Here is a 26,053-nt window from a genome sequence, read left to right as displayed (position 1 = left end):
CAAAATTTTGAGTTGTGTACTTCAGAAACACAAAGAACATGTGAAGTCTGCCTTTTAGAGCAGAAACATGAAAAAAGAGAGGGATTGTAACTGAAGGATAGATGCATTGTTTCCTCAAGGGGATAAACTTCTGTGAGCCTCATTCCCAATTCTAGACCTACCTAACAAAGCAGCATCAGGAATCCTTGAGTAGAACTGATGAAAAACAAGCAGATATGTATAGAAAGTATCAAAGATTATGGTTAAGTATTTTAGAGTTTTACATTGCGGAATTTATTGAGGAACTTTAACACATCTGAAATATTGTACTCACCTTTGCCAGTAATTCCCTGTTTATCGTAAAGTTCACTGTTCCTGGACCGGTGCTGATTTCACTCACTACAGCATCACATTTTAGCTATAAGAACAAAACAGAACAGCAACTCTCCATGAAAACAGGTAAATTAGAAAATTTTAATTCAATCCACTCAAAATATTAATTTAATCCACTATAAATATTAAATGATTTTTATCTGATTGTAAGCAATCACAGATCATTTAATCCATCCATTTGAAAAAAGGATGATTTTATTATTTCTAATCCATGCTTACTAGCTCTGAACACAACTCACTCTGAAATCACAGAATCACAGAATTTCTAGGTTGGAAGAGACCTCAAGATCATCGAGTCCAACCTCTAACCTAACACTAACAGTCCCCACTAAACCATATCACTAAGCTCTACATCTAAACGTCTTTTGAAGACTTCCAGGGATGGTGACTCCACCACCTCCCTGGGCAGCCCGTTCCAGTGCCTAACAACCCTTTCAGTAAAGAAATTCTTCCTAACATCTAACCTAAAACTCCCCTGGCGTAACTTTAGCCCATTCCCCCTCGTCCTGTCACCAGGCACATGGGAGAACAGGCCAACCCCCACCTCTCTACAGCCTCCTTTAATGTACTTATACAGAGCAATAAGGTCACCCCTGAGCCTCCTCTTCTCTAGGCTGAACAAGCCCAGCTCCTTCAGCCGCTCCTCATAGGACTTGCTCTCCAGGCCCCTCACCAGCTTCGTCGCCCTTCTTTGGACCCGCTCAAGCACCTCGATGTCCTTCTTGTAGCGAGGGGCCCAAAACTGAACACAGTACTCGAGGTGCGGCCTCACCAGAGCCGAGTACAGGGGGACGATCACCTCCCTAGCCCTGCTGGTCACACTGTTTCTGATACAAGCCAGGATGCCGTTGGCCTTCTTGGCCACCTGAGCACACTGCTGGCTCATATTCAGCCGACTGTCTACCATCACTCCCAGGTCCTTCTCTGCCTGGCAGCTCTCCAACCATTCCTCTCCCAGCCTGTAGTTCTGCTTGGGGTTGTTGCGCCCCAGGTGCAGGACCCAGCACTTGGCCTTGTTGAACTTCATACAGTTGACCTCAGACCATCGGTGCAGCCTATCCAGATCCTCCTGCAGAGCCTTCCTACCCTCGAGCAGATCGACACACGCACCTAGCTTGGTGTCATCTGCAAACTTACTGAGGGTGCACTCAGCGCCGTCATCCAGATCATTGATGAAGATGTTAAAGAGGACCGGCCCCAGCACCGAGCCCTGGGGGACGCCACTAGTGACTGGCCTCCAACTGGACTTGGCTCCATTCACCACAACTCTTTGGGCCCGGCTATCCAGCCAGTTTCTAACCCAACGAAGCGTGCGCCAGTCCAAGCCAAGAGCAGCCAGTTTCTTGAGGAGAATGCTGTCACACACTTTTTTTGCTTCAGTCCTTGCTTGTGTCCAGGCTGTGTTAATTTATTTTGGCTACGAGCAGCAGATGATCTCTTTGTACACACAAAGGCTGAGATGCATTTGACAGCTTCACACAGTGTGTGACAACAACAACAACAACAACAACAACAAAAAGATCCACGTCTTAAAAGAAAATCTGAGACAAGCTTTGGACTGCTGTTTCTCAAAGTTCCTGACTTGAACTACAATGCCTTGCAGCAGCCAGTGATATAAACTAAAGATGTTAAAGGTTTATATATTAAAGATTCCATTTACAATTTTCAGAAGGCTCGTGTTTTGAAAATTCTGAAGTTGTAAAGAATGTATAAGCTCCTCTAATGTCAACCTCCTCTTTACACATATTTTAGTCTCTTTACAGGTTGAGAGTTTTGGCTTCGTTTTCACTAAAGTAGCTTCCTTTCATAGACAGGACATTTTTTCAAACAACAAAAACAAACAAACAAGTTATCTTCTATTGCTTTTTGTTTATCTTATAACTTGGTCTTTGAAAGAGGCAAGCTACATATTCCTACTGAAGCACATCAGCACGAAGAAGAAATTCTATCCCCATTCTAGGTCTTGTAGTTAGACCCTACCTCAAACAGGGGTAATTACTGTTAGCCTGCAAGTTCTTTAACCTTAACAATCTCCAATAACAACAAATTCCATTGTTTATTCATAAGCTACATGAAAGAAATATCTCTTTTACTGACTGAATTTCCTTCCTCTTTGTTTTACTGAAGGCCCATTTCACCCATGTTATGGGGCAGATATAAAACAGAAATTCCCACTGCACTTTCTCCATACTGTTTGTTCTGCTAAATGTTTTCTACATCATCTGTCACTACCATCTCAGTGTTTTTCAACTCTTTAATATGAGAGCTTATTTGTCCTCTCCATAGCTCTATCAATTCTTCCAAGTACTTAACCATTCTTTAGTAACCAGATCTCCCCATGCCTATGGCTTGGATCAGAATGCCGTATCAGAATATCCTATAAAGGCATAAAAAGAAAAAAAGTTCCTCTCAGCCAAGAACTAACAGTTGAAAGATGAAGCAAGAAGCAGCCACCCAAATAAAATCAAAAGCCAACAGAAACAAGACAATTAGAATCTTAATGACAGACAAATCTCAGCGTATCTTAGCATATTATGTTCCATTTGGCATCATGTTGCCTTATTATTTTGGCTACTTTAGTCAATGGGAACTATTTCAGCCTCTTCTGCCTAACCTAAATATCTGTATTTCAAACATTGTGACCAATTTCCTCTTCAGTGACTGAGAAGAGCATGCTATTGAAACTCGAGGTACTCTATCAACTTTTTTTTTTTTTTTTATCATGACATACACTGATCACTGCCTACATTTCTGTCTCACTGCTAATTTTTGATATTATGGTTATATTCTGCATATTTGTATTTCTATACTGCTTATCTTTGTGGATGACATGATCAGTCTAAACAAATCATAATAAACGCATCGCCTTTATCCAATATCCAACAAAAATGATTCCAGGAGATTAGAAGTTTTTTTTGCTTTTTTTTTTTTTTCTTTTTCCCTCCTTTGGTTAACCAGTGTGGTGTATTCAATTTCTGAGCTTATATTGATGGTTTGCTCTTTTCTACTGTTACATCCGCTTTGCTGTGTAAAGATGTGAGGCTCAGTGGCCAAGATTTATTTAATGAGCCAGAACCAATAAAAGAGAAAGACATTTGTAGCTTTCACATCACTGGTTAACAGCAGTTGTTTTTAAAGTGACAGACTAGACACCAGGAAAAGAATCGCTACCATGATGGGCTACAGTCATGGGAACAGAATGCCCACAGAAGCTGTTACATCTTTGGAGGCTTATAAAACCACAGTGGATTTCAAAAGTCTTGAGCAAACTCATCCAAAACCCCTCAATAACCCGCTTTGAGGAGACTGGAACAAATCACATCCTGAGGCCCTTTCCAACTTACATTATTTTATGATGCTAGATCATCTTAAAGTTGTTTCAGAACTTTTGGTTGTACATCTGTGCACCATCAGCTCTTCCTCTGCCTGGAGTCAGAATATTCACATTACAAAAATGGGTCCAAAGTGTGGTTCTCTTCAACATCTCAGCAGTGAAGTATTAAATGAGGAAATAGTTTAGCTTCTCAGTAACAAATTCTTTTATTTGTCCTTTTAAACTCCTGATCATATAGCAACCCTACTGATTCCCTCTCAAACTTATTCTTTCTGAGGCAGATGAAGCATATTTTTTACGCTTTTATTATTTGATCTACTGCCTCTTTGCAGCTAACATTGTCACTACTTCTTAGTTTATACTCCTCTTCATCAGCACCAGTAGCAACTTCTTAGATTTTGAAGGATTTTTTTCATCTCTAATGATCCCTCAAAACCTAGCATCACCTTTCTGGTCCCTCTTCCAACTTTATACATACCAACTTCTCTGAAGTTTTCTTCTCTTCCATGTACCTTTTGTTTCTTCAAGATTCATGTCACTTATGTATATCTTGTTTTGCCTGTTGCTTCTTTTTTATTACAGTAGTTAGCCTTAATGACTCAGCCACTGCAATTTCCCATGGCCTGAAATGGCCATGAAAACACTGCTGTTCTAAGAAACCTCAATTTCAAACAGTTAGTGAGAAGACTGGCCTGTTTGACCCACAGGTTAAGTTTCTTCATTGTGATTCTAGTGTTGGAGTTTGCCGTCTTTGATTTCTCATGCCACTACGTACTCAATTTTTTCCTCTAGTTTTGGTCAACAGTACAGACCACAGCAGAGCTTTTAGGCAGTGCCTCCTAACTTACAAACATGACTTACTCTCAAACTATTTTAAAACCACAATTTCACAAGAAACTTAACTAAAACTGCTCCTCTGATTACCTGTGAAGACTGTGTACAATGACAATGGGTGCACTCATTACACTCCTCTGATCCAAAGAGATATTTGAAGAAAGAATACCATTTACTTTATGTTGCCTGTTACATCCCTGGTCTGTAAGTTCATTACTGCATCAAATACATGGAATTAACATATTAGCGTACCTTCTCAGCTAGCTTCTGAGCTTGAAGCTGAAGATCTTGTGCTAAGCAATCACCAGAATGGTTTTCTAGAACAGAAGCAACAGAAAGCTGGAAATCAGCAACATGCCTGGAAAGAAAGAAAAAAAAAAAAAAAAAAAAAAAAAAAAGGAACAGATGAAAATCAGGGAAAAAAGTGTTGAAATGATGTGGAGATTTGACAAATCCAAGCTGACTCTGCATATGGCAAGTCTAATTGGCAAGCATAACCCAGTCACTGGTACCCAAAAGTAAGCTATGTTTAGTAGAAAGCTAAATATTACCTTTGCTCTAATATAACTGTAAAATACGTATGGTAAAATCACCATTTCACAGTAAAAAAAAAATGTTATACTTATGAATAAAAGTAGTTTATCTGCCAAAAATACTACACCTCTTAAGCATGACAGGGAAAAAATCTGTAACTTCACATTGGTTCTAAGCAGTTTCACATTGAGTTAATTTATTAATACTGAAACATTTACCATTCAAGTGGTGCATATTATTTATATTTTTGAAGCAATTATATTTGTATTGAGCTTGCTTCAAAAAACAGAGTGGTTTAAGTAGATTTAGGTATCTTCTTATAATTGGACCGGTATATTAGCTTCAGTTTGCTTTTCTGTATTTCTATTTCCCTGAAGCCCTGTTAAGCCATTGCACTAACAAACACAACCAAAAATAACATAACATGAGAAGATATTGTAAGATAAAGTGCAAACTCTACCGTTTTTTGGAGACAGGAACTGCAGATATGGACTTTATTAGTTTTTCTGGTGGCAGATCCAAAACTTTGGAAAGCTAAATTTGAAATAAAGAACAAAGTGGCTTAAGTGAAAAAGACCCAGGAGAAGCACTGCCCCCTGCTTATATACTTGTGAGGGATTTTCAAGTAAACTTCCTCTCAGGGAAAGGAAATAAATAATTATTTAGTACTTTAAGCTTGCTTTTTTTCCAATTTGCAACGCAAATGCAGGCAATAGTAAAGAAACCTTAGAAAAGGGAGAGGGAAAAAATAAAAGACAAGACAAAACATCGCGTACAGGTCCTTTATTTCACAGGATAACGTTTATTTTATTTATTTAGTTAGTTATTTTTATCCTCGAACCCCTGCACGCCATGACCGGACCCCCTTCCCTCTACCCCCCCCGGCCATTAGGGGTGGGCGGGCCAACGAAGCCCGCGCCGGTCCCCTTGGCAACCGGCCCTACCAACTGCCACCTCCCGGAGGGGGGGGGTCCGGCTGAGAGCTCAAACTGGGCGGCTCCGTTTTCGGGGCAGCCCCGCTGCCGGTTACCGAAAGAGGGGTTGTGGAGGGTTACCTGGCTGGCGATGCTCCTCCGGAAGGCGCAAGCTGCCATGACCGGGCGGCGGGGCGGGAGGTCAGCACCGCCCCTTGCCCCCGCCTTCCCGCCGCCTTTCGGCCCGCCCTGTCAGCGCCGCGCTGCCCCGCACTGCGCATGCGCCACGGCCCCGTCCCCTCAGGGCCGCGCGGCCGTTACCTCACGGAGCCGTTAGCGGGGGGGGAGGGGGCGACATGAGCGCGGGCTCCGTCTCCAAGGTGAGGCGGCGGGGGGGGGGTGGCGTTTGTCGTCGTTTAAGCGTTAAATTTATGTGATTTTTTTTTTTTTTTTTTTTTTTGAAAGCTTAACGTTTGGTTCACGGCCAGAGGCGATAGCGAGGAGGCAGGGCGCTTCGCTTGAAATGTGTCAGGGCACCGCGCTGTGTGGTTGTGTCGTGGGCTGCAGCGCGCAGGGAGGTTTTTTTTACCTCAGGAAAAATCCTTCCCCCTCGTGAAATTTGCCACGGGACCCAGGCGTGTGTCTGCGTCCTTCGGTGTGGAAGTGGCCGTGCTTCCAGGGGGGCAGGGAACTGCTTCCAAAGTTAAAATTGAATTCAGATCGGGTGGGTTTCCCTTTTAAAAAATGTTGCTGTTAAGGATTTGGGCAGTGAAGGGTACTTCTGTTGTGTCCTGTGTCTTAAATGTAATACTTGGTCATATCACATGCTCATCTCTGCTACACTGAATGTAAAGCATTAAATAATATTTATATTTCATTAGACTTAAACATCATTTCTTCTTATATCTATGCACCGTATACAATTCTTTTCATAGAATCACAGAATGGTTTGGGTTGGAAGGGGCCTCAAAGCCCACCCAGTTCCACCCCCTGCCATGGGCAGGGACACCTCCCACCAGCCCAGCTTGCCCAAAGCCCCATCCAGCCTGGCCTTGAGCACCTCCAGGGATGGGGCATCCACAGCTTCTCTGGGCAGCCTGTGCCAGGGCCTCACCACTCCCTGAGTAATTTGGGCCAATTCCAGCTGTCCTCTCAGGAATTACTGTGCTGACTTGCTGTGTGTAATGCAGCATAAATAAGCCTGTATCAAATGTTTTTGTAGTGGAATTGTTCCACAGCATTTAGGGTATGGACGACACAGCTGGACAACTTTTGTCCAGCTATTTTTAAATGGTTTTTAATATATTTATTAAAATGAAAAGTATCCGAGAACTTCTCTAATTCTTAAGGCAGTTTTTCAGAAGGGGACAATATAAGTATCAGTGTTTGACTTCAGATCCTTGTTTGAATCAGAAGGGAAATAATGTGTCCGAAGATACCCAAAAAACTAGTGTCTGTAATCAAAATTGAACATCTTTCTAGAGTTTTACTTTTATTAGATCATTCTTACGCTGGTGGCTGAACTGTCTCAGTTTAAGTTCAATAATCTTTGTTTATGCAAGCATCTCTGTGGGAAATACTGGATTGAATCAGTCTGTTTAAATACCTTGAACATTTGTGTTTTTGCTTCACTCTTGCTGTGGCACAAGAACCTTACAGCAAGAGCTGGGGACAGTGTACGATTGCTGGTATAAAGGAAATCACAAAAAGAAGATGAATGTTGATTTGGGAGGATGATGGGAGAAATTTCAGGTTTTCTACAGGAAAATGAAAAAACCTCCCAGAACTCAAAGCTTAATACTTGCAGTTGATTTCATCCTTCTTGGTGACGGATCAAATCTAATTGTGAGATGACTTCTATTTGGAGGTCCTCTGGAGGCAGGGTTTTTATTTATCTGAACCTTTCCCAACCATTTGTCATTCTGCTTGTATCTATCTTTACTTTTCTGAGTTGGGATGGACTTCTTGTCCTCTGCAGTTGCAGGGTGTCATTGGCTTTTGGATCACCTCTTCTGTGCATCCCAGCCTCTTGCTTTGTTTTACTTTTAACTAAATCTGTATTGAGGAAACTATTGATGTGTCCCCAGGGAATCACTTCCTCTTAATTTTAAATCTATTGAATGAAGGTACATGAGGAGTTCAACAATTCCTCTCTCGCTGCTGTTCTAGCTGATAGATGAACTGAAGAACATAATGGAAGGGTAATAGAAGTTTCTCACAGATGTGCTGGAATACTGGTTCCATTGCTTTTCTAGATTGAAACAGGACAATAAAAGCACAACTAATGGTATCCTTAAGACGCTGGCAATTTGGTTAAATTGTTGATGGAACACTGCGATTAAAGAGAATAAAATGGCCTTAGGAGTCACAGTCAGATAGATGCTCGTTTTGAAGTTTATATTTTTCTTGTTATTCTCCAGGGCTGCTTTGTTTTTAAACCAAGTCCCAAGAAGAGAAAGGTGTCTCAGAAAACAGGTTAGTGTATTTTGATGTATGTTGCTGTGCTTTGGGAGGGTTAATCCTGGAAGCTTCAGTTCTGATTGAATTCTGTCATAGCTGTGTGAGGATTTCAGTTGCTCCTTGATGTCAGTATTTCTGAAAACTCATTTCTTCAGAAGTAGTAGGTTAGCGTAAATGTTTTTTCATCTCCAACGATTAAGAATGTATAGCTGACATTTGTCTTTGCTTTTTTTTTTTTTTTTTTTTTTTTTCCATACTGCCATAAATTGTTAACTGACAAACCATCTATCTGAAGAGTCCGAATGAGCCACTTCTAAGCTATGGGAGTCAGAAATGATATCCCATTCATAATTCTTACCCTGTGTGGGTAGTTTTTCTTCTTTTCCTCAAACAACTTTGGCAGAAGCCATTTGTGAACACCTCTTGGCTTGTGTTCACTAACTTTTGTTATATTTACGTTCTTTTCTCCAATCCAAAAGGCATGTATACAAGTCTCTGGGCATTTGAGGAAGACCAAGTGGGAGAGACTCTTATTGGAGCCATAAATAAGGCCACTCAAATAGTTGCTGTTTGAGAGTTGGTCAGGGAACTAACTGTTCTTATTCCCAGGTTAAACTTTTTCGGCAGGGACAGAGCTGTCAAAAAGTGTGACAGTTTGAAAATATGTATTTTTTTAAAAAAGCAGAGGGGAAAGTAATAAGGCTTTGGAAATCATCATAGGCTCCTTCATTACCAGAGGGACTTAAAACAGCACCTGCTTTAAAATTAATCTCAAATTATTTTTTCTTCTGTGAGAGTTGGCACATCTGTGGCTCAGGGAATGAGTGGTAGGCAGATATAATCCAGTCTGTCATTTCAAGTCATTGCAAGATAAATAAACTAACAACCAAGACCTGTGCACTTAAACCACACTGGATTTTTACCCTGTACTGAACAGTATGTTTTTGCAGGATTTATAAATCATGGTTGGAAAAATGTGTTGCTCCACTTAGCACATACTTTGTCACAGAAAAATGAATTTGACTGGGGTATTCTGAAAAGAGAAGCAGAAGGGAGCTAGTTTGACTGCTAACAGCAGTTGATTCAAATGGTGTTCTAAATAAACATGACTTTGATGTGCATATGTTGAGTTTGGAAGGCCAAACCTGACAAATGTGAAGTTTCAGGTGTGGTTGATATACTCTTGCACCTCACAAAGGCCTTCTGTGCAAATTTGCCCATGCAGTTTGAGGTTTGGTAGTATAGAAAGAATATTATTCTTTGATTATAATAACAGTGTGGTGGCTGGATGGTCTTTAACTCAAAGCCTGTGTCATCAAAGTGTGTTATGTATTTAAGTGATTTTTCTTAGGGATACAAATGAGGTGTCTTTAGAAAAATTTAGATGTTATATTTAATGTTGCCTTGTAGCAAGCAACAGGTAACAACAGGCTGTTTGCTTCACCTTCAGCCTTTGTGTTCTTCCAGATAGTGTTAGAGAAGCTTAAAAGCTACACCCGCTGGGAGTTAGGTGTGAGTATGCTGGGAGCAGGACAGTTCCAAAGCTGTGCCATTTTATTTTATGAAATGTAGACTGTGTGAAGGTGGGAGGAAAAACAAGAAAAATATAACTCAGACTTGGTTCTGTTCAGGTTCCTATTTTACTTTCTTCACTGCTCTTCTTGTTGGGAAGCTGGTAGAGAGCTTCTGTATTTGTATCTGTGAGCTAGAGGAGCACCTGCAAAGCCAGATGCATTCAAAAATCTGCCAAGACATTGTGGTACTGAAAAGGTGATGATTTTTGAAGGATTCATGGCTTTTATGGCTCAGATTTATTTTTTTTCTCATTTTCTTCTTTGTAAGCAAGCTCATGTAGAAGTGAGAGACAGCTTAGAGATGATTCAAAAATACAGGTTTGGTTTGTGCTTAAAAGTTTTGCTGTGATAGTTATGGTAGTTAAGATTATGTATTTAAAAAAAATAAATCTGTATTTCAGGTAACCTAACAGGCCTTTCTAAGTATACCTTTTTGTTTGTCTGTTTGGGAAGCTGGTATTGCTGCATCTTTCCAGGAAGACAGAAAGGATTTCTTATGCATGTGTTCTTGCAAGCCTTTGTGATTCATATCAGACTGTAATAGTGAAGGACCCACAAAACTTTATGAAGCAAGGGAAAAAAAATATATATTAATAATATATAATATTATATATATATACACATAATGTTTTTTTTGCCCTGATTTAGCCTTTAGCTCACCTGGGACTTGAGGTAGAAGCCAGCTCTTTGACTGAAGCCTGTATAGTTGGGCAATAGATTCTGCTTATTCTGTCACTTACTTTACCAGATACCAGCAGTTAATTAACTGGCTAAAAGTCATCTCCCTTATACCTGTATAGTTATATCTGTTGTATCTATCTATCTAGATATCTGTAAAGATCTTCTTGCTTCAGTTGGGTACTTTGCTTTTTTCTCAAGAAAAAATGATTTGTTCTAATAATATTTGTGTTTCCCTTTCCTGTCTAGCTGACTACTTCAGGGAAGGAAACAGTGATGCAGAGGATAGCGAATTACGGTTTGCTACTTGTCAGTCATTATGGAAACACGTGAAATTGGAAGCAGAGGTGAGTCTCGCACCTAATACTAAAGCATTTACAACAGTGCTGCTTGCTTTGTTTTTGGAAGTCTCTTTTTACACACTTAAAAGAACAATTTGTTAAAGCAATAAAAGGGCCAGAAATGCTGACCAAGACTGAAATCCTTTTTTTAGTGTACAAAATTAAAAAAGTAAAAATAAAAAAATCCATCAGTTACGTATTACTTCTTACCACATGCTTTTGATGCGTCAAGCTGCTTCTTCTAAGCTGTTTTAACTAATTGACCTTCTTATTAATTCCTGGCATACTTTTTTTTTCCTCTATTTCCAATTCTATTCTGTGTGTGCCAGCCCTCTGAGGACTTCAGGCTGCTTTTGACCTCAGTGTTATAGAACTTACAGCAGCCCAAGATTCACAGTGGATTTATGTGAACACAAGTGCATGGATGTCAAATAGTGAAAGATAAGGCTGCAAGCTCAGTCTGTTGAGTTAGTTCCAACAGTGTCAGTGGGTTTGTCTGGTGCGGATGGGAGTTAATTTCATACTGAACTGTGGCCTCCTAATTGTTGTGTGGTGGATGGCATGCTGTTGTTGTGTCTGAGTAGCCAGCTGGCTTGTATTATAGCATGAATAATTGCTTCCGTACAGCAGGGATTTCCTCCTCTATTTGGTGTCAAGGATTCTGGGCAAGTATTCCGTATTCCTCTGCCTGCTATTGGGCATTAAACATTATGAGATTTTTTTTCCCCAAGTTTGTTTTGGGATGTACAGTGGGAGCCAGCTGGATGGAGCTTATGATCTGGACCCTTGGGCTGAACTCGTAAATTCCTCTAATTCTGTTTCTACTGTTCCATGATCCAGCTCTCTTGGACTCGTCAGCACGCTTCTCAAACCGTAACAACCAGGGTGCGCAAAGCAGCGCGCAACACCGCAGTGCTGATCCCAGACAACAGAAGCTTTGGGAGGTGTATTTGGTGTCATCCTGCTAGCTGCTTCAGCCCGACAGATTAGCCACCAGCACTGGCAGAAACTGCCTCCTCAGTTACACAGTGAGGCTAGAGGGGCAATGACATCTGTAGCCACTTCTGGAAAACCTTTTCTTGTCTTCTTAATTTGGCATGGTGTTGTCAAGGCTTTTGAAATTATGCTTCTAGATAGCCAACAGTGGCTGCAGGATTTTCAACTTGATGAAGTGTTTTTTTTCCTAGTGCTCTGCAAATATTTGTACAAGAGCAGCCAGCACAACCCATCATGGTAAAAGCCTCCCTTAACTACTTAGAAGCACAGAATCATTGCCATCTGGAAAATCATCATTCTTTCCTGTCCTAAATATTTCGCTGTTGGTGGCTTTTTTTTTTTTTTTTGAATGCTGCTAGGAGTTCACCAAATACTTTTGTCTCTTTTTTTTCTCCTCTGGGTGGAAGACAATTCATCTCTACTTTGACAAATTGGCATCGGCCTTGCCTTAGTTTGCTTTACCCAACAACAGATTATCTGCAGTTATTTTTGATGCCATACATCAAATTTTCTTCACTAAGCTTCTGGGGTATCTGTTATGTTTTCTTACAGAATTTTGAATTTCTGTCCTTTTGTCCTGGTGTTGGAAAACTTGGAGGTGATAATTGTTTTTACTTAGATGTGACAATTCAGCTCAGAAGGGATCTTAGAAAGTTTCTAGTCCTTCAAAGTCTCTAAGTGCTTCTCAAAGCAGCATCACTTCATGAGGTCAGGCCAGGTAGGTGAGAGCTTTATCCAGTCAGGATTTTATTTTGCACTTGGAAGCCCTGGTGTAGCAAACCCAATCCATGGTAGAATACCTGAGAAGTGTATGGCTTGCTGATTTGGACTTTTATTCTAGGGCACTAAGGGTAGGATGTTCAGTGAAGTGTTTGCCAGGATACCCGACATTTTTGTGTCAAGCTATGTGCTTGTGTTGGTCTTTTTTTCAGTTCTCTGAAACCTGTCTGAGGTGTTGAATGCTGACGTGGATTTGACCTCCAAGTACTTTGTTGTGGAACACTCTCGGCCTTTGTATGTCTATCACAAACTGTGCTGCAGTGGTGGCATTTGGTGATGACATCCTCTCAGGCTTCTCACAACATGAAAAGCTGGCAAAAGTACGGCAGGAATTATGCTCTTGTCCTTGGTTTTTGTTTTTTTTGAATGTGAATTTTTGACCTCCTTTGTTCCACTGTTGCAGGATATCCTGGGCTTGACCCCTGCTTTCAGCAGTGGTCATGCAAATATTCTTGTTATAATATATCTCATCGAGGGCTTTCAGAAACATTCCCTTTTTGTAAGGTCACAAATTTCAGGTGTTACACCAGAATCCAGGTTAGAAACACAAATCCCAAGTGCAGGGCTGTAACATGGTAATTTTAGCTCTAAGGTGCAAATAATAGTTTTCAGAGCACACGTGGCAAAACCTCGCTGGGTGTTAGTGTTGTAACAGGGAATAAATTGCCAGATCAATTTTTCAACTTTTTTCAATGTTTCCAGAGTAGTGCCATGCAAGTAAATGAGTTGGTCACTTGAGATGCAGAGCAGCCTAAAATACTTGGTGGAAAACTACCAGAATAGTGCAAATAATGAAGTTATTTTCACAAAAGACTGATGGATTTAAGAAAGCTAAGCAAGTGTGTAGTGGTACGGCAAACTGAATTCAATCTTCACGAACGCACAGTGAAAAAAATAGTAGAAAGTGGAACTATGCAATGTGAGGACTCAGAATCTTATTAGATGGGCTTAGTGAAAACTTGTACGATAATAATCAGAAGCTCAAGGCCTGATGGATTTTGAAGCAGAAGCTCTGATGATTGTTATGGGATGAATAGTAATGGAGAAGCTCTTATGATGCTGTTTCAAAGCTGATGGCATAAACTGTACTTGAAATGTTACAGTTTTTTCTCAGTTGCCGTAGAATTTACCTGGTGTGAGCTCAGAGACAATCAACGTCAAAAAGACAGAAGAATAGTTTTGAATAAGTAGAGGGTGAAAAGATGAAGATTATTTTGCATGTGTTTTGTCAGTTTATCAGTCCTTTACGAAGTGTGCAGTAGGAACTGTTCTCTGTCATAGAAATGGAGCTCAGGTTTTTGAGGAGGCATCATGTGGAACATCCTGGAGATGTGTTCTTAACTCTTTTGGTAGCTGCCTCAGCAATACTGCCAGAGACAACCTTTGTAGCTCCTTTTAAAATCAAGTTCACAGTGGGGTGTGTCACTTGTTGTTCCTAAGAAATCTCAATCGTGATTTTATTGGGAATAGGGGCTTAATTTTCATCAGCCTTCTAGAGTATGTCCTGATAATTCTAAACTTCAGAGCACATTTTTGGCTCTTGTAGCAGAAGGGATTAGAGACAGATTTTCAAAGGCACATACATAATAAAAGAAACACAAAATGTTTCTAGTATATATCTGCATTTAAAAGTTTTTTTTGTTTGTTTGTTTGTTTTTTTTTTGTTTTTTTTTTCCCACTGCCTATCTCTCACCTTGCAGTATATTCTGGTATGAAGATCATCCTGAAGGGCAAAAGACAGTGAAGCAAATGAGGCAGTTGCATGGTTTAGTATTTATTTTTTTCTGTAATGCTTGGTTTCATCATTTCTTGTTTTCTTTCAATTTGAATTAAATTTGAAGGACCTGATTGTTAGTTCTCATACGGATCTCTCAGAAGAGAATTTATGGGAGTTTTTTTTAACCTAGGAGGGAATAATAGAAGTTTTTATAAACATTTGTTATATTCATTATATTTATTCCTTCTGTGTCACTTCTGCTTTGCCTGTGTATTTTTGTCTCCTTTAAAGCCTGTGGTGTGATAACAGTTAAGCTCATTTGCTGTGCAGGTTATTGTAGAGACATTAGACCAGAAGTTCCAAGATGGGAAATGTCTGTGTTTTTCACATAGTGAATACACTGGCATGTTTTTAATTAAAAACAAACAAACAAAAAACCCACTAGTGTTACATCAGATTTTGCACTGGAGTTTTAAGGATTCAATCCAATGCAGGGAAAGGGTAGGAAAATTAAAATATACTGGTGTTTCCACATTTCTATAAATAAAAACTCTCTGCTTCTTTACAGCAAATAGAGGAAGATTTGAATCAGCAGTTATTTGATAACCTTGTAAGTTTTTTGAGGCGGTCTCATTCCGAGTTCCAGGAGAAGACAACAGAATGGAATTGTCGGATGAAGTCCAGAGAAATCCCTACTGCAGCTCTTGTCTTAGGTAACTTTTTAAAGATGCATTCTGTTATATCCATTTGTTCTCATACAGAGGCTTAAAATTGATACAGAGATCAAAGAAATTGTACTGCTGCTTTCCAGCAATTAGTGTGAGCAACATCAGCTTTCAGAAATGTTAACAGAAGAGATTGGGCTGGGAGAAGGAAGCAAGATTTGACCTGCATGCCTTTTGTCTGTGTACACAGTCACGCAGGAAGGAACACCTTCCTTTAAGGTGTGTCTTAAACAACATTCATGATCCCTCCCTCCTTCCTCCCCCGCCAATACCACGGAGATGCTTTGATTCTGTCCTCTTTTGGCACTAATTTCCTTGGTGGTTTCTGTGACTAACCATGGGATTATACAGCCTGGTTTTCTGATAACTGTTTATGAGTTGATTCTTGCAGTGCATCTTTTCATGTATTTTTCTACATGAAAAGCATTATTATCTTGGAAAAGGAGCAGAAGGTGAGAAAAATAGCTGAATGTTTTAGTACTGAAGTTAGCGGAGGTCAGAAGTTTTTTTGTTTGTTTGTTTGTTTTTTGCTTCAAATGTTTATAACTAAACCTGAACCGGGTTCAGGACAACCTGATTGTATTTTTACTGGATCATGTTAGGTAACCTAAAATTAGGCCTGTGCTTCAGAATTACCATGTGAACACTAACAGAGCCTGGAAGGTTAGTCTGCTTTTGTAGGTAGCAGAAAGTTCCTGCTTTGAATATTTCTGTGGAAGAAGCTGTGAATTGCCCTCTGGAGAGACTTCTTCTTTCTTTGTTTGACTAAGAATGTTCACAAAGGCAGTAAAAGTTGAGTAGTTCATAATAAATTCAGAATGTGTTTCATTGAAACTCAGTAATTCCTCCCCTTACATAAGCCTCGTGAGGATCCAGGTCTCAGGTGTCTGCACTGCTGCTTTTCTAGAGAAAGCAAATTTCATCTTTTTGTCTGCGGTGCTTAGATGACTGTGGATGTCTTCGGCAGTTATGAGAGGCAGGGAAGCTAGAAAACCAATCCCAGTCCCTGCAGGTTTTCACCCTTGAGAAATCTTTCATAAAAAAAATAAGGCAAAGTACTACATGAGCCATCCTTAAAGTGATTCCCGGTTCCTTTTAGTTGGCCAATATGAATATGCATGTTTAATCTTGTGCTAGTTTTTCATCTTACCTCATAGATGGTGTGATGCTTTTAATTTCTGCCTTGAATATCTTCTGTTTGTTTGTTTTTTTTTGTCTTCTGTCCATTTTATTATTCCGTCACTGTGGTCACAAGTCACAGCAAAATGCTCTTAGTTTGTCTTTCTTCTAGGTGTAAATGTTACAGATCATGACTTGACTTTCAGAAGTCTTTCGGAAGTCCTTCAGAATAGAGTTACTCCTTATGTAGCCTTGCTGCAAGCCAAAGATTGCCCAGGTAAATACTGCAGTATCTTTGCTTCTTCATCTGAATAAGTTGTCAGTTAACTAGTTTTTGCCCCCAAAGGTAAGAATAATAGGATGGAGGGATATTGAATGCCTCCTAAAGATTTGTTCAATCCTACATTAACATCACAGTAATGCTTACTATGTTTTAAGAGGTGTCCAGTTCTGTTGTCTGGTTTTGTTTAAGACAGTGAAGATTGAAATAATTTGTACTATGAATATCAAGAGCGTGCTGTTTTGTGTAGTGCGTGTTGATATTGAAGGTTGGCTTTCCCCTTTTTTGATCAGATCATGTATGTATGCGTTTCATTTTTAATCCACTTAATTAAACTGAAGAAATGGGTAAAAAAATGTTTCTCCCCTGCCCTTTATTTAAATATAAAAGGTTGTTTAAATAAAAAGGTTTGAATCACTCAGCACCGTTCCCCAAGCTATTGATCGGCCTTCTCGTTTATTTTTAGGCCACTCTGATAGCATTTGTCTAGTTCAGGAAAGGTGCAGGGCCACCATCTTAACTTGAATTGTTGCTATCTAGGCAACTTAATAGGATACATTCTACTGCATTAACAGCATTCATGCCATGAATTTGAAGCATTATGTACCGTGAGATATGTGTCCTGGAGAGAGGAGGAGAATAATAAGAAAAGTGAAAAATAATAACTTGGGGAAATTTCTTAGAGCATGAGTTGGGGAAGTGCTAAGATTCTAGGCAACTAACTGAACATCTTTATTGTCTGTTTAAAAACGTGTTGTGAAGGTATAAAAAATCTGATGCAGAAGCTCTTCGGGCAGCTGATGAACTGCTATGTAGATGTGGACTCAGAGGAAGACGACTATGTACAGACTTCCCAGAATAGAATACGTTGTTCAATGACTTCTCTAATCACCTGGTATGAAAGTGTAACAAAGGTATGATTTTGGTTTTTGTATCACCAGTTTACAAAAATGTCTGACCTTTAGATTCTTTTAAAAGGGAAATTGAATACCTCAGATTTATATGCAGTAGTGAAGGAACGCCAAAGGTTAGCTTTTCATTTAATACTAAGAAACGACCGAGACTGAGGTGATTTGAAAGTAAATCTGTAACAGATGTGGAGTTAGTTTCTGATGAGGTATGAATGTCAGCATTCTGGAAATCGGGTAAAGTACTATTTTATGATATGTTTACATGGGAACCAGAAGCTTAAAATGCAGTATCAACTTCATGCCAGATGCTATTCTCCCTGGAGCGCTGAGATGTTTTGCTTGTTAAAACAAAACTTCAAGAAAGAACAGCCATCTGGGGAGGGGGCACCATTTTAGTGCTGTATGTCATCATGTTTGTTATCATGTTATCATCATGTTATTAGCGGCAGTGTGTCATCTGCAACCCTTACTACATTGAAAAGCTGTGACAAAATAACCGTAAATGGTTTTTATCCTTTTATTTAATAAAGCTAATGATGTTTTATTCAAGTATTTTCTTCTGTCATGAATAAAAGCTAGAACTGATTTTGCGAGCAGTGTGTTAAATAAAAGTTTAATGAGTACCTGCAGTTTTTATTACAGTATAAATGTATAGAAAATGGGCAACTTCCAGGTACCCAACTAAAATCTTTATCCTCAATCCCAACACACTTTTACTGATTCTGTCCCACAGAGCTATCCTTGTCTTTGTTGAATGTGTTGTTGTTTGTTTAGTTTTTAAAAATGTATTTATTCTTTGCACTTCCTGCTATGCAATATAGAAAGAAGAACATTTGCGTTCTAGATGCTTGTAATACATACAGTTGTAGCAAAATACGTACAAAATATGAACAAAAAAAGTCAGCCACGTCACTTTGGAGCATTATAACATTGTACACACGTGACTCAATCTTTTTATTTTACTGTCTTCTGCTTGTTAATGTGTAACCATTGGCTTTAAAGAAAACAGATTTTGAGACTCCAAGCAAAAAAAGAACTTCCTCCAGACACTGGAAGTCTCCTCCAGTTGTGGTTATCTTCAAAGATATGGAAAGTTTCACCACAAAAGTACTTCAAGATTTCATAGTTATCAGCAGGTAATGTGACTTGAAGTTTTGTTCTTCCACTCTGTTACCCATTTTCTATTTGAAACTGTTTAGAACTGCAGGGGGGTTGGACTAGATGGTCTTTAGAGGTCCCTTCCAACCTCAGCCATTCTGTGATCTGTGGTAACTGATGTAAACTGTTTAAAGGTTTCTAGCTTACAAATAGAAGTGCTAGAAATTCTCTGATTTTTATATAGTTTATGTGTTGACCAGGATGTGTAATGAGTAGCTGACTACCTCTGGTGGTGCTTCTGTCCTTTCTTAATACTGTTCTCCTTAATATCATCTCCAGCATTTCAGTCAATAACCCCTGCTACTCTCCAAAAAGAACATCTTCTGTTTAGTTACAGTAGGATCAGAGCTGCAGCTGTAGAGTTAATTCAGTTGCAGCATACACATCTGACATCACCTCTAAAAATGGCTGAGCAGTTTCACTTGCTGTGAGGCCTGCAATAAAATTTTTTGCTACTTTAAATCTGGCAGATGGGTTCTCCGGGGAACATTTCAAGATGTAAAAACAGAAATCGTAATCATCTCAAAATAATTAGGCTGTAGGGCAGGGGAAGATGAGGTTTTAATTGTTTTTTAAGCATTGTGCTTTATTTTATTTTATTTATTTTTTTTTTTGTAGCAAGGATAGATACCTCATCATGAGCATGTGGAATGCAGTATAGTCTAGTTCAGGTCTGTCACAGTCTACTATTTGAAAATAAATTTTTAAAGTAGACTGTATTTTGTTAAAGCCTCCCCCCATATTTAACTCCATAGAAAGGACTTCTTAGGAGTTAGAGAAATTAAATAATTGTGGGATGACAACTGAAAGGTCAAGAAGTGTGGCTGTGGTACCAACAAAGAGAAAATGAATAAATCATCCATTCTAACCTAGAAGGGATTTAAGATAGCAGAATTTGTATCTGCTTGAAACTCCAATTTAAAAAAATGGAATAGAATGATGAAATAATACCGAAAATACTGTACTTCTGGTGTTCCCAGTGAATACAACATTCAGTCCCGGCCGTCAGTTCTCAAAGCATGTACTAAAAACAAATTATCTGTAGAAGATGGAATCTGGAGAAGCTGATTTTTTTTTTTTTTTTTTTTTTAAAGTACAACAGGAAGATAGAACTTCAGAGAGGTTTCATATTTATTTTGCTGCTACTAAGTTGTGTAAAACTTCTAAATGTTCTTGTGACTGTTAGCTGTCAAAGTCTCCTCTCGTTATTCTTTATTTCTTTGGAAAAAAAGTCATATGCTAAGATTCAGTGCTTTGAATATAACTTTTTTGGAAGATAGGGTTAGTGCAATACTATAACTGAAAATGCTTCCTGCTGCTTCCTGAAATCTGAATCCTAAAATATAATTTAATTTGGTTTTCTGCTTTAGGGCTTTAAGGGTTTAAGTAGCTTCCTTTTTTTTTTTTTTTTTTCCCCTTTACTCCTCATCAAAACTTCTGGCAACAAATCTTTTAATTGGTCCATTTCTTGCAGGTAAATCATTTGAGCTCAGTGCTGTAGTATTAATAGAATGTGTTTTATTTATGATTTTCTATAATGTAACTATTAACGTTTTTTCTCCCCTCCCCACCCCATGATCTAGTCAGCATATCCATGAATTACCTCTAGTACTGGTTTTTGGAATCGCTACATCTCCAATGATTATCCACGGCTTACTTCCTCACTCTGTTTCCTCTCTGCTGTGCATAGAGCTTTTCCAGTCCCTTTCCTGTAAGGAGCACCTGTCTACTATAATTGACAAGGTAATTCCCTTTCTAAATAGGAGTGTGTGTATTCAAGGACAGTGTACATGTGTGGCCTCTACAAACAATTTTTTTCTGAAGCTTTTGGAATGGAATCTGTTCCTGAGAGCTGTGAATTTGGGAATTTTTTACTCATAACTGCAGAGCAGCTTATTAATGCCAAGAGCTTCCTCTCTACATTAATAGACACCTGCTTTCATCTTTGATTTGCATTCACATCTGTACGTACATACTGGGACAATTACATTTCGACATCCCCACATCTTCATTAGATGAGTGCTTTGATCCAAGTTTGGCTTTGTTCAGAAAAGGATAGTCTTTAAAATAAATGAGCTCAGCTTTAATTCTGCTGCTTGTCAAAAATTAGCAGAGTTATCCAAATGGTTAATTCATATGGACACTTTGCCGTTGTGATTTTTGGTATACCACTTTGTGCAGGATTTCTGAACATGCTGAAAGCGGTGACATCCTTGGTTGTTACAGAGATCTATTTTCTATTATTTGTAACTTAAAAAATAATACGAAAACAATGTTAAGCTAAAACTAACTTCAAACATCGCTTATTAGTAAAAGGAACTTAGAAAAATGTATTGAAATAAACTGAAAGTCTTTGCACAGGTATTTGTTCTAGTAGAAATACAGTTTTTACAAGTTGGCAGTGTATTTAGTAACTCACTTAGTTGCATGCTAACATATGCTGAGAGTTGTATTAAATTGTACTTAGAAATTTTACTAAATTGAATTAAGGAAAGAATTTCTCCTATGGCTATGTTTTCATTTTTGTCTCCCTTAGGTACTTCTAACAACCCAGTTTCCACTTAAACTGAGTGAGAAAGTTCTTCAAGTTCTCATCAACATATTCTTGTACCATGATTTTTCTGTCCAGAATTTTATCAAAGGCTTTCAGGTAGGTGACGGTAACAAAATCTCAAATAATGGGTGCTGAAAATGAAGTGTTATTACTAGATATTGAAAGGTTTTTTTTTGGATCCCATTCTTGCTGTCATTGACGTGGATGAAAAAAATGCCCTTTGAAAACATCTTGGCTCTGTGAGCAGGTGGGTGTTTCTCTGCTAAAGGTTTAAAGAAAAACTTACAGAGCCAGGTATAAGGAGGCATTTAAAAACAGTTCATTAGCTTATTTTGCCACAAAAGGTGTTTTTAAAAGTTGAACTTAAAAAGGTGACCTGCCTTAATGGGTAGGAAAGGCCTCTTTATTGCTATGGGTTAAATTATGGCTTCTGACACCCCTGGCAGAACTCTCCAGTTGGTTGTGTAGCAAGTTCCTGTATTTGTTCCTCTGTACCAGGTTCTTGGGCTGTGAACAGAATTTGTCCTGATGTAGTCTACACCAGTATCTCTTCCTCGCTTCCTGCTGGAACTCTTCTGAGATAATTTCTGGATGCACACTGCTTACCTTTTCAGAGAAATAGGAGCTCTAGGGCCTCTTACTTTGTGCCTCAGAGTAGGTGGTTCTTGTGCTCCAAGCAGCTGTGCAGCAATTGAAGAGTTACATTTACCATCTTGGAAGACAAAGTGGAAGACTTTATAAAGTTTATTAAAAATTAATAATAAAAAAGTCCATGCAGAGTATATTTTATTGGCTTATGTTTATATCTAGATATATTTCCATGTCTGAGTCTCTATGTAGCTTTTCTGGCTTGTGGACAAGAGTTTTGTGAGGAATTTTTTAATGCAGGATTGTGAAATTGTGGTTTTGTTTTTTTTGATTGGTGCCACAAAGGAATCTGTTAGTAAAACTTGCCATTTTATAGCCCTACTCATTCAGAGTGTCTTGGGTTCCCTGATTTTTAAGATTCAGTGATTGCACATGGCTTGCAGAAATATCCCCCAGATGGACCTGTGTGGGTTTCTGTATATTTCAATTCCTCTTACTTGAAAGAGTTGCCATAACTTAATGATTCCCCACTGGCCTGATGCGAAAGTACAAGTCCTAGCCCTCACAGGGTGTGGCTGTGTCTTTGTGCTTTAAAATACTCAAGTAAAGTGCAAAAAAGCAATTTCAGGTCAGATTTCCTAAGTGATTTTTACGAGGGATGACCACCTCAGTTATGTCTAGGAGTGATGCTAACATTTCTGACAGGAAATGTCTTTCCCCTTTGATGGTTTTAATTTTAAATGGTTTTGGTGCGGTGGTTTGTTTGTCTGTTTTGCTGGGTTTTTAAGACTGGTTATGATTGAGATATGCTGCTGTTTTGCAAGGCCCTGGTACTAGGAATATTCAGCACAGATGAACTCAATGATAGAGCATATTTGTATTTGTGCATAGGAAGAACTTAGCAGTGTCTTTGTCTACATGAAACAGTAGATGAAGTGAGAATAAGCGATAAGTTTGCTTATATATTGCAGTTGCTTTTCATATCTTTAAATGTACTCTGTTATTTGTGAACATTAGAGCTGAATATGTAAGCTAAAGAATGCAGCAATTTCCATAAATGAATAGGAAATATTTGACAAGCTGTAGTTATGGTTTTGCAGGAGGGGAAACAATGAGGTACTGCACATGAATAGCACACAGAGCAAAAAGGTGGTTACATGACTGTATTTAAAGCTGAATAATCAGTGTGGTGTAGTGACGTGAGTTGCGGAATATATATGAACTGTAATGAATTTTTTTTAAAGGAATGCCATTACTACCATTATAGAATATGCACTGTAGGGATTAAGAAAGCCTTAAAAGGTAGACATAGCAGGGAGGATGAATTTTATTAACGTCACTGGTTCTTGCTTTTTTCAGCTCTGCATTGTGGAGCATTTCTATACCCAGCCTCTTAGTGTACTGTGTTGCCATCAAGAAGAATTAAAGAAGAGAATAAATTCTTTATCACATAATCAGTGTGAAAACATTCGAAGGCTGCCTTCTTTTAGAAGGTAAGAGGGGGAAATAAATTTTGGGACGCTCACATTTTAGTCAGCATTGGAAAAGGTAAAAGTTATCTATAAGCTTAACCGGTAACTGTAGGCTACTTGAGCATATGTTTGTATAACAAAGGTAAATTCTTCAAAAGGAGGACAGTTCCAAATATTTTCAGGAACCCTTTATCATCTGGTATTGAGAGTACAGCTCATGTGGTTTGCAATCTGTTGCATCATTTGGACTTTTTTTGTTCCTCTTGTACTTAATACAGAAACAGGCTATTATGACAAATAACCATAAATCACTTCGCAACTTGTTAAGCTGATATGGAGCATAATCTCTTGGGTTTAGTTATGGCTTTTCAACTTGCTGGGATCTGACTGTCCCTTTTTGAATCTTTTCAAGTAAATCCTTATATTAGCATAAACATTTTGAAATTTTTAACCTTATGACCTTTTAAGCATAGTTTACATCATAATTTTTATGCTTCTGTTTTTCCTTGCCATCCAGGTACGTGGAAAATCAAACATCAGAGAAGCAGATTGCACTGCTGACAACAGACGGTTTCTTAAAGGTAAAATGTTAAGAATGTCTTTGGAGAGCAAAAGTAACTTTCCAAATGTATTGGCTTATGTGAAAGATAATAAATTACATGGTTAAGATGTACAGATCTGTAAAACGTTTTTTGTACAGTGCTTACTGTGCTTCATATCCAGTAATGGAGAATGAGAATCCACAAGTCAAAATTTGAAATCTCTAGGCTTTCTGGGTATAAAGTTATACCTTTATATCAAGCTGCACAGCTTTTCTTACGTCAGCTTTTAGCTATGTGTAGAAATAAAAGTGCTTAAAAAGAAGGCTACAAGGTTTATTTATGGCCTGGTCTTTTAATGCTTACTCAGACTGAGAGTGCAGTGGTTGAAGAATGAGTAAGTAATCGCAGAGGTTACTTCAGGAGCTTTTACCCTTCCGTAGTCTCTGATTGAATTCAGTAGGGCAGACTGGGTCCCAAGGTGCACATTCACACTAGATGTTGTACAGGATTAAAACTTTGTTGCATGTTTATCTGGAGGTTTGTCAAGTGATTAAAGTCAGGCTACTACTATTGTTGCGAGCACTTTAGGAATTCATCATACAGTAAAAGCCTTTGTAATTATCATTAGCTGAACCACTCCCTGTAGATGCATTTCTCTTAACTTCACCTCAAGTACAGCTAACCTGTCAGGCAAATGGTACGACCAGAGATAAGGCTATTATTATTAGAGCAACCTGGTGTAGTGGGAGGTGTCCCTGCACATGGCAGGGGGGTTGGAACTGGATGATCTCTAAGGTCCCTTCCAACCCAAACTGTTCTGTGATTGTGTTAATGTATCCTAGCAGGTCGTCCTGGTCTGTAAGAACTTTTTCAGATGTGAAGAACGTTGTTAATGGTTGGGAGAGAGCAGACAAATTTGTGAGTGCAATGCAATTCTAGTAGTCAAGGCTAAAGATGATTTATATGGGATTTTATGATCTGCAGTCTTCAGTGTCAAAAATAGCTTAAGCTATTGCTGTTTCCATGCTGTTTATTCACACCTCAGCAGATGTGCCAGCACAACAGCTTGCATGGCTGCACCATGAATATAATAAGAGAAATAATCCAACTTAAAGTAACCTGACCAAAAAAAAAAAAAACACCCCAAAATGTGGATTTTTTCTGCTGTTTTGTTTCTGCAGAATAATTTCCCCAGCCTGTTCCCTCTGCAGGTGCATAAATGCTTCTGCTGAAATAACAGGAATGGAAGAAGGAAGGAGTGGGAATGAGCAACAGTGGCTGTTTCTTTAAACAAACACCATTTAATGGGCTGCTACTTTTAAATTTTAATACCCATCAGTATGTTCAAAAAGTATAATGTATCCCTTATTTTGTAAGTCCATTCCCACCATGGAAGTTTGGGAAAAAACAGTTGGAATTCTTGTGTTTATGTGCACATGATGCTCCCAACCAATTGTACCTTAAGGCACTAGTTCTAGTCTCTGCTATAGCAGTAGAACTGTTACTGCATTGCCAAGCTGATAGTGTTACCTGCTTATAAATTTAATTGTACTTCTTATAAATTTACCGTTCACGTTCAGGACTAGGTAAACTTGCTGTTCAGGCTTAGCAACCAAACAGCTGCATTTCCTTTCCATGTTGTTACCACTTTTTTTTTTTTTTTTTTTTTTTGTAATTTAGGGAGGAGTTCAACATATTTAAAACAATCTGGGTTTAAATGCATTTTCTCTCGGCAGTTTTACATCCTAATTAATTACAATGTTGTCTGAAAGTTTTCATGGCAAATTTCATTTAAAATTATGTAAATCCGTCGATCTATATGGAAAGTATGTTGTGTGGCCTTCTGATAATGTTTTCAACCTCTTCTAGAACAGAAATAAGGAGGGAAACAGACTATGTCTTTCCACTCTGTTATTTGGCAAAATATGTAGTCTTACTGTGTTTTAATTTATGTAACCTCATCAGTTTTGACCTGAGAAACCAGATGAGGGAAGTATAGATGCTATAATGCTCGCAGTTTGAGGGAATAAGATTGATTTAGCAGCATAAAACAGAACTCGTTACCTTCTCTCAGCTTTCTTATGGTGAAGATTTTTTTTCTTTTAATGATCCTGCTTAGAATCTAACTATAAACTTACAAATGTCTGTCTTAGGGACTTGGAAGACGTTT

At 38.7% G+C, this 26,053-nt stretch overlaps 2 protein-coding genes across 11 annotated transcripts in view; one reads left to right on the top strand and one right to left on the bottom strand.

Annotated features, from left to right (window-relative positions):
• Nucleotides 1-6,265, bottom strand: part of RARS2 (arginyl-tRNA synthetase 2, mitochondrial) — a 54,980-nt gene extending 48,715 nt beyond the window's left edge. For 5 of the 7 annotated variants that reach the window (XR_011808467.1, XM_072036201.1, XM_072036203.1 and 2 more), the window contains exons 1-4: nucleotides 6,130-6,265; nucleotides 5,535-5,608; nucleotides 4,793-4,898; nucleotides 314-397 (exon numbers count right to left, since the gene is read on the bottom strand). Coding sequence is in view for 4 of the 7 variants with exons in the window: in XM_072036201.1 (XP_071892302.1) it covers nucleotides 314-397; nucleotides 4,793-4,898; nucleotides 5,535-5,608; nucleotides 6,130-6,168 (303 nt within the window). In the remaining 3 variants the exon portion in view is untranslated. Of the gene's footprint in view, nucleotides 1-313; nucleotides 398-3,716; nucleotides 3,764-4,792; nucleotides 4,899-5,534; nucleotides 5,609-6,129 lie in introns of those variants that run through there. The other 2 variants (XM_072036205.1, XM_072036206.1) reach the window with 2 other exon arrangements.
• Nucleotides 6,223-26,053, top strand: part of ORC3 (origin recognition complex subunit 3) — a 35,240-nt gene continuing 15,409 nt past the window's right edge. For 3 of the 4 annotated variants that reach the window (XM_038176631.2, XM_038176630.2, XM_038176633.2), the window contains exons 1-11: nucleotides 6,223-6,368; nucleotides 8,409-8,463; nucleotides 10,950-11,047; nucleotides 15,103-15,247; nucleotides 16,551-16,655; nucleotides 17,421-17,572; nucleotides 18,572-18,705; nucleotides 20,311-20,470; nucleotides 21,264-21,377; nucleotides 23,229-23,362; nucleotides 23,859-23,922. In XM_038176631.2, coding sequence (XP_038032559.2) covers nucleotides 6,345-6,368; nucleotides 8,409-8,463; nucleotides 10,950-11,047; nucleotides 15,103-15,247; nucleotides 16,551-16,655; nucleotides 17,421-17,572; nucleotides 18,572-18,705; nucleotides 20,311-20,470; nucleotides 21,264-21,377; nucleotides 23,229-23,362; nucleotides 23,859-23,922 — 1,185 coding nt within the window. In that variant the 5' untranslated portion in view covers nucleotides 6,223-6,344. Of the gene's footprint in view, nucleotides 6,369-8,408; nucleotides 8,464-10,949; nucleotides 11,048-12,969; nucleotides 13,138-15,102; nucleotides 15,248-16,550; nucleotides 16,656-17,420; nucleotides 17,573-18,571; nucleotides 18,706-20,310; nucleotides 20,471-21,263; nucleotides 21,378-23,228; nucleotides 23,363-23,858; nucleotides 23,923-26,053 lie in introns of those variants that run through there. The other variant, XM_038176632.2, reaches the window with a different exon arrangement.

This window comes from Anas platyrhynchos, chromosome 3 (assembly GCF_047663525.1).
Source record: "Anas platyrhynchos isolate ZD024472 breed Pekin duck chromosome 3, IASCAAS_PekinDuck_T2T, whole genome shotgun sequence".
In the NCBI taxonomy this organism is placed as follows: Eukaryota; Metazoa; Chordata; class Aves; order Anseriformes; family Anatidae; genus Anas; species Anas platyrhynchos.
The sequence above is the reverse complement of the archived record's forward strand: the minus strand, read 5'-3'. Positions and strand labels throughout refer to the sequence as shown.